The sequence below is a fragment of the Mus pahari genome, chromosome 19 (assembly GCF_900095145.1).
Source record: "Mus pahari chromosome 19, PAHARI_EIJ_v1.1, whole genome shotgun sequence".
Taxonomy (NCBI): domain Eukaryota; kingdom Metazoa; phylum Chordata; class Mammalia; order Rodentia; family Muridae; genus Mus; species Mus pahari.
In genome coordinates, this window is record NC_034608.1 from 57,590,277 (window position 1) to 57,606,211 (window position 15,935).

At 45.6% G+C, this 15,935-nt stretch overlaps 1 protein-coding gene across 7 annotated transcripts in view; it reads right to left on the minus strand.

The window, feature by feature from the left end:
- Mtus1 (microtubule associated scaffold protein 1) overlaps positions 1-15,935 on the minus strand; it is a 150,179-nt gene that overhangs the window by 3,748 nt on the left and 130,496 nt on the right. For all 7 annotated transcript variants that reach the window (XM_029532078.1, XM_021218675.2, XM_029532080.1 and 4 more), the window contains 6 exons: positions 8,961-9,175; positions 7,393-7,498; positions 6,302-6,375; positions 6,095-6,190; positions 3,949-4,065; positions 165-262 (listed from right to left, as the gene is read on the minus strand). In XM_029532078.1, the coding sequence (XP_029387938.1) occupies positions 165-262; positions 3,949-4,065; positions 6,095-6,190; positions 6,302-6,375; positions 7,393-7,498; positions 8,961-9,175 (706 nt within the window). The remainder of the gene's footprint in view (positions 1-164; positions 263-3,948; positions 4,066-6,094; positions 6,191-6,301; positions 6,376-7,392; positions 7,499-8,960; positions 9,176-15,935) is intronic.

Sequence of the window (15,935 nt, forward strand, 5' to 3'; positions counted from 1 at the left end):
GAGCTGCAGGTAGGTAAGAAGGTCTAGGGCACCTTGGTAAAAGCATCAACTAACTGCCCACCGGCTTCTCTCACATGCCCGGGAGGTGCCCGGTGGAGCGTAGCCAGAGGGGACCGTAGATGTCCGAGGATGAGGGAAGGGGAAATAGACTCTTGGAGGTTTACCTTGAAATTGCCATGTGTTTATCCATACGAGCTTTTAACTCCTCATTCTCCTGCTGGAATCGCTTCAGCTTGTCAACCAACGCTGTGTTGTTGTCCACCTTGGTATAAACAAGGTTTGTAGTTATAAACAAAATGAATAAATAAACTCTCTCGCTTAAGCATATTCCCAATACATGATACCATGAACAAGTTGATCGAGAGGAGCCATAGTGGCACACTGATCGATCAACATGTTCATGCCTGATCTCTAGACAGTCTTTCATTGGCTTTCTTCTCAGGTAGTTCTAAGGTGGTATCAAGTTAGCAGGTTAACCATCACACCTAGCATGAGGAAACTGTATAAGGAAGACAGGTTTGCTCTGAGAGCAGCTAGCTCTGCCAGTGGGAAGCTCTGTGACATCAAAGATCAAAGAGTTTTTACCTCTGTAGAGCAAAGCTTTGGTAGAATAATGGTTTGGTAGAATAATTGCCATAGTTTTTTATTGGTTTTGTTTTGTTTTGTTATTCCAAGTTTTCCCAGGTTGTGTTTCAAGGTGTCTCTCCCCTGCCCAACTCCCTGACACCCCCTCCCTTTTTTTTTCTTCATTCTGTAGATTTTTTTTTTTTTTTTAAGAAAGTTATTTCATCTGAATGGCTTGTCGTGAGGATTTTTCTGGACTCAAGGATGTCTTAAAAACAAGAATTCCACCTGGGTGCCGTAATCCAAGCAGATGCGCCACAGCCAGCTGCCATGACAGGGACTTGGGGGTTCAATTTCGACCTCATGTTAAGTTCATTCTGAGCCCTGATGTTGCCTCTTAAAGAAGTAATAAACTATTCCTTAGGGTGCAGTGGGTCACAAGTGTCCCTTGGCCTGAGCCGAGCAGGGAAGCCTGCTTTCTGCAGTTACTTCTTTACCTAACCTTGCTACATTGTATCTTCATAGGGCCACTGGAGGTAAACGCCAAAACCAACCTGGAGTAAGTTAAGGCTTTCTTCAGTACGGCCAAGATCTATAGGCTTCCTCCCTTCCTCTTCTCCTTCCTTCCTCTGTCTCTTCGTTTTTTTCCCCCCCTTCCTCCCTCTCACCCTCCCTCCAATCCCCAACTCTCCCTGCCTTCCTCCTCCTTCCGTCCCCCCTTCCTTTTTTTGCGTGTGTGTACAAGAGTGCTGTAGATACAGGGGATATAGGGAACTGAGACAGTTAAACTGCAGTGTTTGCTTTACAACCTTGGGAAGAGACCCAGCACCCATGGTCACCAAGGCAGGACACCAGCTCCCGGCGGGACATTATAAAAGTGTCACCTGGGAGAAAAACATTACTGCCTAGCTCTCTTATTTATGTGTTTGATGACCACATGTCCTAGATGTCCTCGCCGTGGGCATGCCTCCGGGGGATCCCCTTGACTGTCTAACTGTGAACGGCACAACCTGGTAGTGACTTGGCCTCGAGGATGCAGAAGAAAGGCGCTTTTAGGACTCCGCGCTTGCTCGCTTGGCCCTTATTCTCACTGGGGAGGCTATGTGCCCTGTTGCCAATGCAGCCGGTTCTGTCCCTGATATCAGAATCGGCTTCTTTGGCCTTCCAGTGTGGACTGGTGGTCAAAAGGCTCTTCAGAAGTCCCACTGGCCTTTGGCACCAGATCGGAACTCTGCAGAGGTGCCCAACCTTGTGGGCAGCCACGGCTGGACGAGTCTAAGCTCATCATGGATGCCAATCTAGCAAATCTTCCTTTAATATATCAATCATCGTATCAGCTCCGTTCCTTTAGAGGACCCCAATACACTAAGTGCTCTATCTTCTCTAAAGGCCTGGTGCAGCCAAGTACACAGCACAGCAGTGGCGACAAGTGTACCCGTCGCCATAGCAACTCATCTTCCTATAAAAACAACAGGGTCATGCGGACTGGCACTGTTATGACACCTCTTCTTCGGTCGGGGCACAAAACACAACTGTCATGACTCAATAGAAATTAAAAAGTGTTTGCACTTTTACAGCAGGGCCTCGGATCACTTGAGATCGTCTGATAAGTTCAGGTACGTGAACGGGAGATGGAGCAACACACAGTTAACAGGGTTCCCTGAGTCATCACCGGCAGCCTGCTGAGCAGGTGTCACAGGCTGACCTTTGCCAAGAAGTGCTGTGTGGACTGGGTTGGGCCTATTAACAACTAGGAGTTTCATGCATTTGTTAAAAAAAAAAAAAATCCACTTCCTGTACTTCTGGTACCTCCAAGATGGGTAGGGGAGAAGAGTCCCCGCTGTACGTATCTGCTATCATTCTGACACCCACTTGAGAGATGGGATGTATTCTCTCAAACTGGAACTGGGCTGGACTTAAAACGCTAGTTGGGAGAAATTCCTTAGTGGCTTAGGAGACGATATGCTTCTTGGTGGGCAAGAAAGCAAAATCATGAACCAACCCAGCAGAATCATGACCATCAAAAGCTATGAGGATGAGCGCAAGGTGAGCGACTCTCTGGTTCCATGCCTAGAAATAGTGGCTGAGTTGTAGGCCTGGCCTACAACTGTCACTGTCATCTGGGGGACTTTACTGTGACTGCGCTCAAATCAACTCCAGCGAGCCCTCGCCTTCACGCGTTTGTCAACAGACTAGACTAGACTGCAGTGTATGTACGCAAGATCATCATCTTGGTTCCACGTACGAGAGAAAATGATATTTGTCTTTCTGGGTCTGGCTTTCTTCACTTAATAGGACAATCTCCGACTCCAGTAACTGCTGCAAATGACCTAATTTCATTCTTCATTAGGGCAGATCAAAACTCCGCAGCATATAAAAAAAAAGAACTTCCCCCCAGTCCCACATTTCCTGACGAAGTGAGATCATGCCTGCGTGTTCCCTTAAGCACTGCCTCCCTCAAAAAGCAGTTCATTATCTCTAGGAAACAAAACACCAAACTAAGCCAAATCCCGAGCAAATAAAAAAAGCTGAGCAGATAAGAGTGGCCTCTACGCTCCCTATTGTTCAAGGCTAGCCTAACTCTGAATGAGACTTTTCTTCAAGGCGTAGTGAGTCGCCCATGACCGGGTGGAGGAGACACACGCAGCCCTGGGTGGCTGGCAGTTGGGAGCGAAGTACAGCAAGCAACAGCTAGGGCCACTTAAGCTGCTGAGAAATCCTTCCGTCTTGGTTCATGTCCTGGCTAGCAGACCCTGAGTTTCAGGGCTGGACCAAGGCTGACAGTACACACCGGGCACACCCCTCAAACACAGCATGGGGTAGGTTCAAATTCTGATTATGGTTTTCAACAATGCCTGCCGTTTTCCAACTGGGATGATCAACACACAATTCTTTTTATCATAGTCACATTCTTAAAAAGATACAGATTTCTAATAGATTGTGTGGTACCAGTGAAGTTAATGGATATATCCAACTGTCCTTCTGTCTAGAATGGGTGGGACATTAACATACTGGTTTTAGAGTAATTAATTTTTCTCATTAGGCAAGTGAAGACCCACAGACTACTGAAATGCAAACCTGATTTGTTATTAATTTTTCCAAAACTATATGCTGTTTTGCATGTACTCTATAAAAAATAAATAAACATTCTAGGAAGCAGCAACAAATCCGTTTTAATAAATCTGGAAAAGAAAGTGCAACTCTGACCCTTTGTGTACTTTCCAAATATCATCGAGTACAAGCTAGCTCAACGCCACAGTTCTAAAGCTTTAAGCTCTGCTGTTCTATTTCCCAGGTAACTCCATCAGCACAGCCACGCGCACTGCACATGCGCAGGAGACGCATGCGCGATAGGCACTCACTCCCGTCCTGCAGGAGACATACCAGCTTTTCCATCTTCATTAGCTTCATGTCCTGCTGGTGCAGTTTCTCATTCTTGATCTCTAACACAGCCTTCAGGCTTTCTAGTTCTTGCTCCAGATACATGACCTGAGGGTTTTTCTGGAAAAAACACACTGAGATAAATGCTCTGATTTTATTCACATATTATACAGTCCAATCTCTTGATGTACTGATTTCTCCGGTTAGTCTTAGAGAAACAAGCAATAAATTACTTACTCCATTTAATTTTGTTTGTTTGCTTTGACTGATTTGATATTTATAGTAATCCTCCTGCCTCAGCTTCCCATTGCTGGGATTATAGGCATTCCTTGACATGGCCAGCTAAATATAAGTTTCTTTCCCTTTTTTGTCTGTTTTGATACAAGGTCTCATACTATAGTCCAGGCTGACCTGGGACTCGTTCGGCTCAATCTGGCCTTGAATTTGTGGCTATCCTCTTGCCTCAGGTTCCCAAGTGCCAGAATTATAAAGATGAGTCACCATGCCTGGTTTAACTTCTTATATCAGTGTCAAAGAAGTAAAAAAGAATTAAGAACCTTTTAATCGCAATACTTTGGTCACAGTATCGAAAACAAACTTATCTTTCCCCAGTTATTTAGTATGGCAAATACTTTCATCATATCTCTTACTGGGAACAAGAAACCATTGCTTACAACATAAAAACAGAGCTCAGGATAGAGAGCTTTCTCCAGTTCTAAACTAGGGTCTGGAGGGAGAAAAGGAAACAGTAATTTTCTCTAAGCAAACTCAGTAAATGAGGAGAAACACAGGCAAGACAGTGTCATATGCAGGGCTCTGGGAATGACACAGAGCGATAATGTCCTGAGCCTCTGGGCTCTCCTCAGGGTGACCTTGGCTTTGCCATAGCAACACTACCATAGACCACATACACTCTCCCAAATGGAGACTTGTGATACCACCCCTGTGAAGTACCCCCACAACCCACTCCTGGTCTGATGGAAATTCAACTGAACCATCCAACAATTTGATACAAATCAGCTTGCTCTGTCTGTCTGTCTGTCTGTGCCTCTGTGAGTATGTGTATGACCCATTGGCCAGATGATGAATGAAAGTTTCTCTGACAGCATTCAATGGTTTAGATGACAGAAAAGTACCTCCTGGATCAAAAACTACCTTCCCTTCTGGAGGAGGAACCCTGAGGGAGACTTGGAATTTGCTTTATTCTTCTCTTCAAATTCTTTACTTCACAAAAGGAGAAAATGCGTTCTGTGGGTCAAATAACCTGCTTTGTAAAGGCCAGGAGAGGACCTAAAACTGAGATCACACATGTAACTTTCATTCCAGGCTCTTTGAAATAAAATTCCATGTGGCCCCTTAAATAGGGTTTGGGGGGAACTTAAGATAAATAAATCCCTTCATATTCATTTGAGGACAATCTCATAATTTCTCATCAACCTCTAAAAATTACTTGTATTTTATGCATATGATTACTTGCCTACAGGTATGTATGTATACTTGCCTGTATGTATGTATGTATGTATGTATGTATGTATGTGATCCTTCTGTAAAAAGAAAGGATGTATAGCCACACCCTGGCACGGGGATGAACCGACAACATTGGGCTAAGTAGGGAAGAGAGTTATGAAAGGCTATGTATCGCATGGCTATATGGAAGGTTCAGGGCAAGCCAGCCCATGGAAGCAGGAAGTAGAAGAATGGTTAGCTCACAGCAGGAGGCTCTTGGGGAGTGGAGAGTGGCTGTTGGTGCCTGTGTGTCTCTCTCAGGGAGATAAGAACATAATGGAATTTAGATACTAGTGTCCAACACATAATGTCATGAATACACTAAAAGGCCATGGTTTATGCAACCTCACCGCAATAAGTTAACTTTTTTGTCATTTTTATTGTAAAAATATTCCCAGTTTTAGATTTTTCTCAGTTTCTCCTGGGTATTTGCTTAGACTTCTGGATTTCAATCTACGAATCATTTTTGGAGATGTAAAAAAAAAAAAAAAATCAGAGAACAAACTTGTTTCATACAGTTAAAACACTGCCCTCATAAAGATTCCAAGCCACGGTAATCTCTCCAGCTGCCGGAGAGTTAACTGACTGGAAATGGCAGCCAAGCAGAAGGGGAACCCAGCAGCAGCCGGGATACATGACTTACCGAATTCGCCTTCTCTCTCAACAGTTGCTTTTGTTCCTCCGATTTCAACCTTTCGTTTAAGGCATCATTTTCACTCTTCAGATCGTTGATTTGCTTCTAAAACACAAACAGTAACACGTGGAGCATCAGATGCCAGGAAAGGACCAGAGGCCTACATATAGAGGCCTCGTCCACACCATCTGCCGGGGCCAGGAGCGAGCCACTCACCTCCAGCGATTCCTGCTTCTCAGTAAGCAGATCCTCCAGTGACTTCTTTTCCATTTCATGGCTTTTCTTGATTTCTGGAAGGCAGGTTTTTTTTTTTTTTTTTTTTTTCTTTTAAGGTAATACCACCCTATGAGATCACTACTCTACAACCTGGCATATGTATATAGACTCAGGAGTGGATGAAGTACAACTTATGATATTTTCCATTCATGAGATGCAATTCTTTAAATTAAGCAGCATCTCCTCAGAATAGCTTTATGAGGCAGGCCACAGATTTAGGGTACAAGGACCAGAACCCTGATGCCCACAGAGGAAAAGGAAACTTTCAAAATCTCAAAACAAAAGGTAGGGCCTCAAAAGACAGGTTTCTGATTCCTGGATTAGGGGCCCTGTCTTCCCTTCAATTTTCTCTTCCAGAAGAAAACAGAACTCTAAAACTAAGGAAGACGACAATGTGTGCTGTGTATAAGCCAGCCATCGTCTCTGAGTCCCCGCGGCGTAATCTCATGAGAAGTTTCTCCCAAAGGTCGCACAGCCATTTTAACCACTCATCCCCTGCTACTACGTGAGCCGCAGCTGACTCGTGGTGAACACCCTACTGCATTGCTGGCTTTGTCCTCAATGGCTTCTCCCCATTCCTTCCTTTTGACATTAAGCTGTCCAGTGCTGGTGAAATCACAACAGCACATCCTGTCCTTGTCCGTCAAATCCCACCTGTACTTTACCACAGTCATGAAGGCAAGAATGCTTACGTGTGGACTCCCTGCAGCACTGTGCTAGAAGCTGACACCTCGACTTTCCCTGGGACCTAAAATAGCAACCACCGCCAACCACAACCCCCACCAGAAAGGTTTTTAGAATCTTTGGAAGTTCATCCTGTTTCCTAAAGGCCTGGCACCAATAACCATAATTTGCATCCTTAAGGGAAAAGGGCATCCACTAACAATGAACAATGCACAAGGAAACCAAGAGGTCTGCCAAGTGAATGCCACAGGGTATTCTGTGCAAGGGAGAATCATGAGTCAGTTTCGTTTTAGTAAATACCACGCGTTGCCATTGCCTGCCTCCTGAAGCAGGAGAAGCACCCTTGCCTGAAAGGGAGGTTTCGTAGGTCTTCTTCAGTAATTCCACTTTCTCTGAATGGCTAGCTTCGATCTCAAGCTTGGTGGTTTCATGGGCGGCGTTTAAGTTGTCAAACTGTAAGGAACAAACAGAATGATAATTTACTAGCAAGAAGAAAAGTGCTAAGTCAAATGAAGGAGCATACACTAGGGACCTCCATCATCCCTTGCATCCATCTAACACATGTGTAGAACTCTGACCCCGCCCCGCCCACAGCTCAAACCCATCCTCCCCAGGAACAAAGATGGCCCAAGCACTCAAGTCTACCCCAAGGTGTAGGGCTGTACTTCACAGGTCCACCTCATCCCCACACCTGTAGCACTGGCCACTCTATTCTCAGTCCCTAGTACATATCTGGCATGTATGTGTGTATGTGTGTGTATCTATATATCTATATATATATGAGACTATGCAGATACTAAACTTAAAAACAAAGGAAATAGGGAACAGGGAAATCCCAACTTTATGATATTAATGGGGGAAAGTGGTTATTAAAAAGGCATCTAAAAACGAAGTAGATGGTTTAGAAGCCAAACACCAGAATGCTTCCAAGTGGATTGTTTTGGGGATATTTCTATCCCTTTTATTAAAAAAAAATTTTTTTTTGGTACTCCCAGGGATTGGCCAGAGCTGTGGACATGCTTTGCAACCTCTTGCTGCACCTCTAAGCTATAGCTCTGAACCTCCTTTGCTTTTTATTTTGAGACCATCCTATAAAGTTGTCTCAGCTTCTGTGATGGTGGTCAGGGATATGGAGGCCAGGGAATGGCACTATTAGGAGGTGTGGCCTTGTTGGAGTAGTTAAGACTCTTGTCCTAGCTGCCTGGAAGTCAAGTCTTCTCCTCGTTGCCTTCAGATGAAGATGTAAAACTTCCAGCTTCTCCTGCACCATGCCTGCCTGGACGCTGCCATGGTCCTACCTTAATGATAATGGGAACCTCTGAACCTGTAAGCCAGCCCCAGTTAAATGCTGTCCTTAGAAGACTTGCCTTGGTCAAGGTATCTGTTTACTGCAATAAAACCCTAACTAAGACAGCCTAAGTAACTAGAGCTGGTAGGATCACAGAGCTTGTTTTTTCTGTCTGTCTGTCTGTCTGTCTGTCTGTCTGTCTGTCTGCCTGCCTGCCTGCCTGCCTGCCTGCCTGCCTGCCTGTCTGCACTGGGGATTGAATTCAGAGACCCGCAAGCCTTTGTGTCACTGAGGACATATGTGGTCCTGTTGGCAGCTGTTACTTCGAGCCAGGGACTCCAAGTTCCCCATGCTGCCCCCCCCACCCCCACCCCCAGTTCTCTCTGCAGCCAAGGCAGGGCTCGACCATGATCCTTCCACTTCAACTTTCCAAGAGTTGGGATGCTGGGTGTGCCTGGCTACTTCCCGCTTCTTTAACGCAACACTGCTTCATCCTAAGAGAAAGCAATCAATCCCCAAAGCTCTCTCCAGCTACACTAAAAAGGCAAGGGATAACTTATGAAGCACATAGACAGCCATCTAGAACGGCAGCAGACAGCCGCGCTGGAGCAGCCCAGCCGCACAGACCTGCTCTTGCAGTTGAGTTTTATATTTCTCTGCCTCCTCAATGTAAATGCTCTGAAGCTTCTCACACTCTGCGGTGTATAACTCCTTCAGCCGGTTCTCCAGTTCCGTCCGGTCTGTCTGATGCTGCTGGTTTAGTTTCTGGACAAATCCTTCATACGCTGTCTGTAAGTCATTCCTAGCCTTTTCTAGCTTCTCGCAGGCGCTTGAAGCAGCAACTGAAAAGGGCGGAAAGAAGAGGAGGGGGCCTTTTACGTTTGCACAGTGTCTGAGACACACCACATTTATACACCGCCGGGATAACTCTGGAGGCATAAACATGGCACTGTTTCACCAGTACTGCAGTTCAAGTAAGAAGCGTCCACCAAAGGCCTGTGTGCTAGAGGCTCCCAGGGCCAAAGGATGGTGGTGGACCTTAGGTCACTGGGTCAAACCTCTGAGAGGGACACCATGATGCTATCTTGCCCTTCCTCACTTTAACATGAGGAAAACCGTTGTTTCCTCAACCATGTGCTTGCCCTAACATGATGTGCACCTTGGCACAAAGGAGAGGGGTCAACAGATCCTGGCCTGAGACCTCCCAACTCAGTATGCATCCTTCTTCAACTTAGAATGATGTCCTCAGTGGTCCTCCGCCCTGTGGCTTGTGCTAGATTGCCCTCACTTTCTGGCTGACTACGTCTCCACTGACCGTACACATCATGTACTGACCCACAGATGGCAGGTGTTATTTCTACCACTGGTCCACCCTGAACAATGCTGCTACGACCATGGGAACCCAAGTGCTCCAGGACCTTGCTTCCAACTTTCTTGCTTGTGTATCTAAAAGAGGAATTGCTGTTTCATATAGCAATTCCACTTTCAGTTAAACTGGTTTTACAATATAATAGGCAAGATTCAATTTCTCCACATCCTCACCAAAACATGATTTAAAAAAAAAAAAAAACCCACAACACAAGGAGGGGTATATAGGAAGGTTTTGAGGGAGGAAAGGCAAGAGCAAAATGATGAAGTTATATTAATCTTAATGCACATGAGGTGATACATTATAATTTTTGGTTTGAGCAATGGATTTTTGAGTCACAAACACATTAATAAAATTCTAGTGTGAAGGCTGAAATGTTTATTCCCATATGATCCATATTTAACCGTATATAGTGTTCCTTGGCTACTAAAACAATCCACAAAGAAAAGCCAAGTTCTGTGGTGTGTGCTCTGCATGCCTTAGCCCTAGTAATGTAGAGGCTGAAGCAGGAGGATCTTTGAGTTTGAGTCTATCCTGGGCTACATAGCAAGACTGTATCTCAAAGCAAAAAACACCGTGAACAGACAGACAAAAGTCATAAACAAAATCAATTCACAAAGCAGCAATGTTGGAGGGAAGAGCCAAAATGGCAGGTGAGGGCCAAATGACAGGGGACATCCCAGAGGACATCTGGGATTAAATACTACCAGGTTTTTTTTTTTTTTCTTTCTTTCAAAGAATTTAGTAAAACATAATGAAAGGCCTCCTTAATCACTAACAAACATCCTCTTATACTGCTTCTAAGAAAGGAGATTTAAGACATCCAGTGGCACTTTAAGTAGCAACCAATATTAGCTTCTGCCGACTGACTTTCCAACCTATAAATAGAGCAGTGGGTATCTTCCCATTAGGTCCCCTGTGTGTCCCAAGTTAGAACTTTATGTGGGCAAAGACTATAAAAATGCTTTGTAGCCAATCGATGAGAGGATTCGTTTCTAGTGAGGGAAATGCCAGTTTTAGAATTTTACAGGTCAGCAGATAACAAGCAAGCACGCATGACCAAACTCATCCAGAAACCCACGCCAGACACAAACATCTCCATACAGAAGCATCGTGTACACAGGCACCTGGTGCACAAGCAACTCAGCATCTTGGCAAACCTGCCACTCAGGAATAAACTAAGAGTCGGCATCCACCGTGGGCACAAAGGGCCTCTAAGTGCAGGCTAACTCTGTCCGCACCTGCCAGATTTTTACACATCTGCTTATAATCAAACTATTGTCAGTTTGAATATGTCAATTACAGTGCGTCGGTGTTTAAAATCAAGTAGGATACACAGAGATCCTCTCCATTAACCACAAGATAGGGCTGTTTGCTTTGTTTATACACACAAAAAACCAGTAGCCCAAACAGTGTGCAGCTTGGCTGGCTACTGTGAGCTCAGTGAAGGGGGAATAGATGGGAAGGGAGGACCGGAAAAGAGAAAGGGAGATTGGATGGGGGATCGGATGGCCTACTGCTGTTACTTCCAACAACCAAAGGCCAGGCCAGGCTCCAGAAGGTGACATCAGCCTGCAGCTGTGCAAGGGACCTTCTGCTGTTTATAGTGTTGTGCACAACAGCTGGGCTACGCTTCTCGCCCTCACAAACGGCTTTAGTTTGGATCAACTGGCCTGGGTTCGTTAAGGAGGCAGTGATTTGGTAGAGAGACCCCTGAATTCTTTCTGAGAATGTATTAAGGGCTCTCCGGGAGCTTCCTGTCTGATGGGACATACATGTTTCTGGTGGGGGAATAAGGACGTCACCCCTCAATTTTAGTTTATAGATGCTCCCTGGCTTCTCATAGCATGGAGAGGTTACAGGGCCACCTGTGCTGGCTTCCGTCTATCCTTTGCCTTCTTGCTTCTCTGCCTGAAGTCCACTGCTGTCGGTTCATCTGACAACCAGCAAAGCCAAAAGAAAAAAATCAGGTCATCCAGGATTAAGAATGAGTGACTGTGGAGTTTCCCCATGCTTCGAGGTGTAGCTGGTTTACAGGAGTTACAACACGTATAGAAAAATCTCACCCCAACCCCCAAGACAAATTCCCACTATGCAGCTCTGGCTTTCCTTAAACTCACAGAGATCCCCACCCACCCACTCCCACCCCAGAACGCTGGGAATTAAAGGCGTGCACTGCTACTCTTGGCATAAGCCTTTGTTTTCAAACACCCCATTAGTCGAGTGTAAAAAGCTTGTGCATGATTAAGCACACATAAAAAATACTTTCGAGCTTGAAAAGCTAGTTCCAGCTACCTAGTTTAATACAGCCAGAGCCTGGCAGAGTGGTGCGCGCCTTTAATCCCAGCACCTGGGCGGCAGAGACAGGCGGATCTTTGTGAGTTTTAAGTTATCGAGAGGCCAGTTCCAGGACAACCAGAGCTGCAGAGTGAGACCTTGCTAAAGAGAAAGGGAAAGAAGTGTGGCTGGACATGACGGTGGACACACACACTATCCCGATATTCAGGGAGCTGTGGCAGGAGGAGGAGACTTTTCAACATCAGCCTGGGCTAAATGGGAATACAAAGCTAGTGTGAGCCGCACAACAAGAGTCTCTTTCCCCAAGACCATGGGCTGCAGATGTAGCCGAGTGGTAGACAATGTATGTAGCACGCACAAATGCGTGGGGGTTCAATCCTTGGCCTCACCAAAAGAAAAAAAAAAAAGAGAGAGCTTTTAGACATAAAGCCACAGACTCATTTACAAAATGATGTCTAAAGTTCTAAGTCATGTTAAAGATATTAATGAGAGATGCACCGGCCCCCAGACTATCAGGCCAAGGCCAGGAAAACCAGGAAGACTTGCCCTGTCTAAATCACAGCTATTTGAGCAAGGAGAAGCCACTGCACGAGAAGTACGAGAAGGCTGGTTTTGTAAACAATCATTTAGATGACTCTAGAAAAGGCTCCACTGTACCGTCCAATCTGACCTTGGGAAAACACAATCAGATTACTCTCAGGCCCTTTGGCAGTTAGAAATGGAGAGGAAGTGAAGCCATTACTTAATTAGTCCCCAGGGTGCTTTTTTTTTTGTAAGGTGGGGGGATGGTTGGACTGGTTGTTTCCATCTCATAGAGATAAATTTCCCTCTGCTTGCTGACTAATGAGTGTTCTGTTATGGAAGAAAACATCGCACACCCATGGTCTGAGAAATGTCAATGTTCTTGGAAGTGATACAGAGCTGCTCTTCTAATACGTGAATAGCCGGCTTCGAAGGGGATGACTAGCAATCAGTGCTTGCATTTCCTCATCTCTAAAATAGAGGCCACACTGGGGCTTGCCCTATGGAATTAACGATTATGAGTGGGAAGTGCCTTGCCCTGTGCAATAGGTGTTACTGTGTTATTCTAGAGGAATCAAACCTGACTGTAGTTTTCTCGGAGACGTGCTAGAAGGTCCAAACAAACTAATGGTTATTGAGTTTGAACTCCAACACCCACCTTCCCTATACAATGCCTATACATACACACATACATACATACATACACACACACAGTAGGGTGCTTCTGGAGTCTCCTCTTTAAATCTACTACTGCTACTGTACTTTTATATTCTAGACAACAGAACTTCCCCAGCTTCCTGGAGATCTGTCTGTATTCTATAAACAGACCTAAAATGCAATCGAGAATGACAAGGGATCGTGGGAGAGGCGAGGTCAAATGGAAAGTAAGGCACATTTGGTGCCTTGTAAGAGACAGTGACAGAAAGGGGCAGACCGGAAAACGGGAGGATTTCTGTAATCACATGACTCTCCTGATAGGGTTCTGGGGAGCCAGCTGTCTGTGGGAAGCCTTCAGAGCTCTCCTCCACTGTATCACATATAAGGAAAATGGGGGAGCCGTTGCATCCACCTTGCCTTGCCCGTCTTGGTCCCTCTTCCCTCTCTCTCTCTCTGGCCACGGTGGAACCAGTCACCTGCTTGTACTTCTGGCTTTTTCGTGCCTTTCTTCAATACATTATTAAGAACTTTCTCTCACTTCACCTGGTCCCCAGCTCCGGAACCACACCACAGGACAGGGCCCTTCCCCCATGATTACTCAATAACATTACTCTATGAGATCCTATCACGATACACTTCCAGGGCAAATGTGGGTCTAAGCTGTTTTTTTTTTTTTTTTTTTTTTTTTTGGTTTTTCGAGACAGGGTTTCACTGTGTAGCCCTGGCTGTCCTGGAACTCACTCTGTAGACCAGGCTGGCCTCGAACTCAGAAATCCGCCTGCCTCTGCCTCCCAAGTGCTGGGATTAAAGGCCTGCGCCACCAGGCCCGGCTCTAAGCTGTTTTTTTTAAAAAAAATCAAAAGTGTCCATGAGAAAACTAACCGAGAAAGGTGGGGCCCAGACTGTCTGACCAAAAGGTATTTCTGACTTTCTGAACCTCTAAGTCTTGATTTGCCGAGTGAGAAAATAGCTCTGTGATCTGCTGGCCAGTTAAGGGATGATAAAGGCAAATATGGAGTTGTTATAGACTGTACAGAAAGTCTATGACAACCCCAAGGCAGGAGGGGCCTTGAGAGCACCAAAGGGTGGGGGCATCATGCAGGAAGGTGGTCGCCTAGCATTACGGCCTTCCGAGTTTGTTTCTTTAAAGGTAACCTTTCACACAGCCAAGTAACCTGGGAGACACATGGTAGACATGTGTCTCCTCTAAATTTCAAAAATTAGTGATTAGTGACTTTGATTGTTCTTGCGCATGACACCCTTGAGTCTATGTGAACAATTTCAAAATCTCTCATCAGGCATAAACTTTTGGGGAACCGACTTTTGATAAAAACTGTTGGCGCCATTAAATCCACTTTCCCATAAACAATGCCATGCTACCTGTAACACCGGCCGCAGACCTTGCAAGAGGCTCTCGGGCTCATATTTTCAGCAGGGCTCAGAGCTGACAAGGAAGTGCTACCCTAAGTCTCATTTAACCAAATGGAACTGGGAGGGCAGACCTGAATCAATCGTGACCCCGAAACCCCTGTGCTCCAGGCGTGGAACTCGGAACTGGTTCTCACCAGCTACTTCCGTGGATTCGGGATCCAAAGGGCGAAATTAGTTCAGGTGTCCGGTATGCACCAAAGAATGCTCTAACTCACATCTCCTCTGGAGCCACAGAGACTGAAAGATAAGTGGAGAACAATGCTTCCAAGGCCCAGTTTCTCTCCCTTTCCTGCGCTGATGAGATAGTTCGTAATCTGGCCCCATTGGCCTGTCTTCCACCTTCCGGACAGAGGTGGCCAGCTGGGCTTCCGGGGTGCGGCCAGGTTCTCCCAGACAATGTCCTGCCTCCCACTGCAGGCAGGGTTTGAAAGGTGTTTTTGGTTGTTTCCATCTTATGCCCTAGCCCGTGTCAGGCTGCAGAAAGCTGCTCACAGTGCACAGGAAAAAAAAAAAAATCTGGCAATGAAGGTGGGGCAGAGACAGAAGTGTGGCTCAATAACTGTCGGTGTGTTTGTGTTCTAAGACTCAGGCCTGAGAAATAGAGTCCCCATTATAAAGTACCAGGTTTCTTCAAACAGAAACAATACAGTGAACCCCAGTCAGGTATTAACTATTCTGTCATGCAGCTTTTCCAGATCAGTTGCTTTTAGGGCAGAAGAATCAAAAAGCGCTAGAACAAGACCTCAGACATGCATAGACTTTCAACATTTAGGATTGGACTCTTGGAACTACTTACTGTTAGTACGCTGATAGACACATGGGNGGGGGGGGGGGAACGCACGCGTGTGCACACATATACACACAGACACAGACACACAGACACGGAACACTCTAGATAGTAAGGTGTCTGGGTGTAGTCCCAGGTACTCTGGTGTCCAAATCACCTGGATGATATTAAAAGTACAGATTTCTGGACTCCATCCCAAACTTGAGTGAGTTGGAATTGGTGGGTGTGAGAACAGGAAATCTGTTTCATCTCACAGTGATGTTTGTGAATCTGTGTTCTAGACGAGTGACCCGGGGTTGGAAACATTTGGAAATTTAGAGTCAGGAAGAGACCAGGACAAGAAAGAAATCCCATGGGACTCTCAAAGCCAGGTGCTATTGGCAGTATTTTGCTCATCTGTGGGGGGGGGGGGAGGACTTTTGGTTATCAGTGGAGCCAGCCAAAGTCCAAATTTAGGAAAAGACACAGATAACAAGAGATTGGCCCAAGTCTGAGGTAGCTATCAACTAGTCCTTCAAACACCTCATCAAGATAAAGA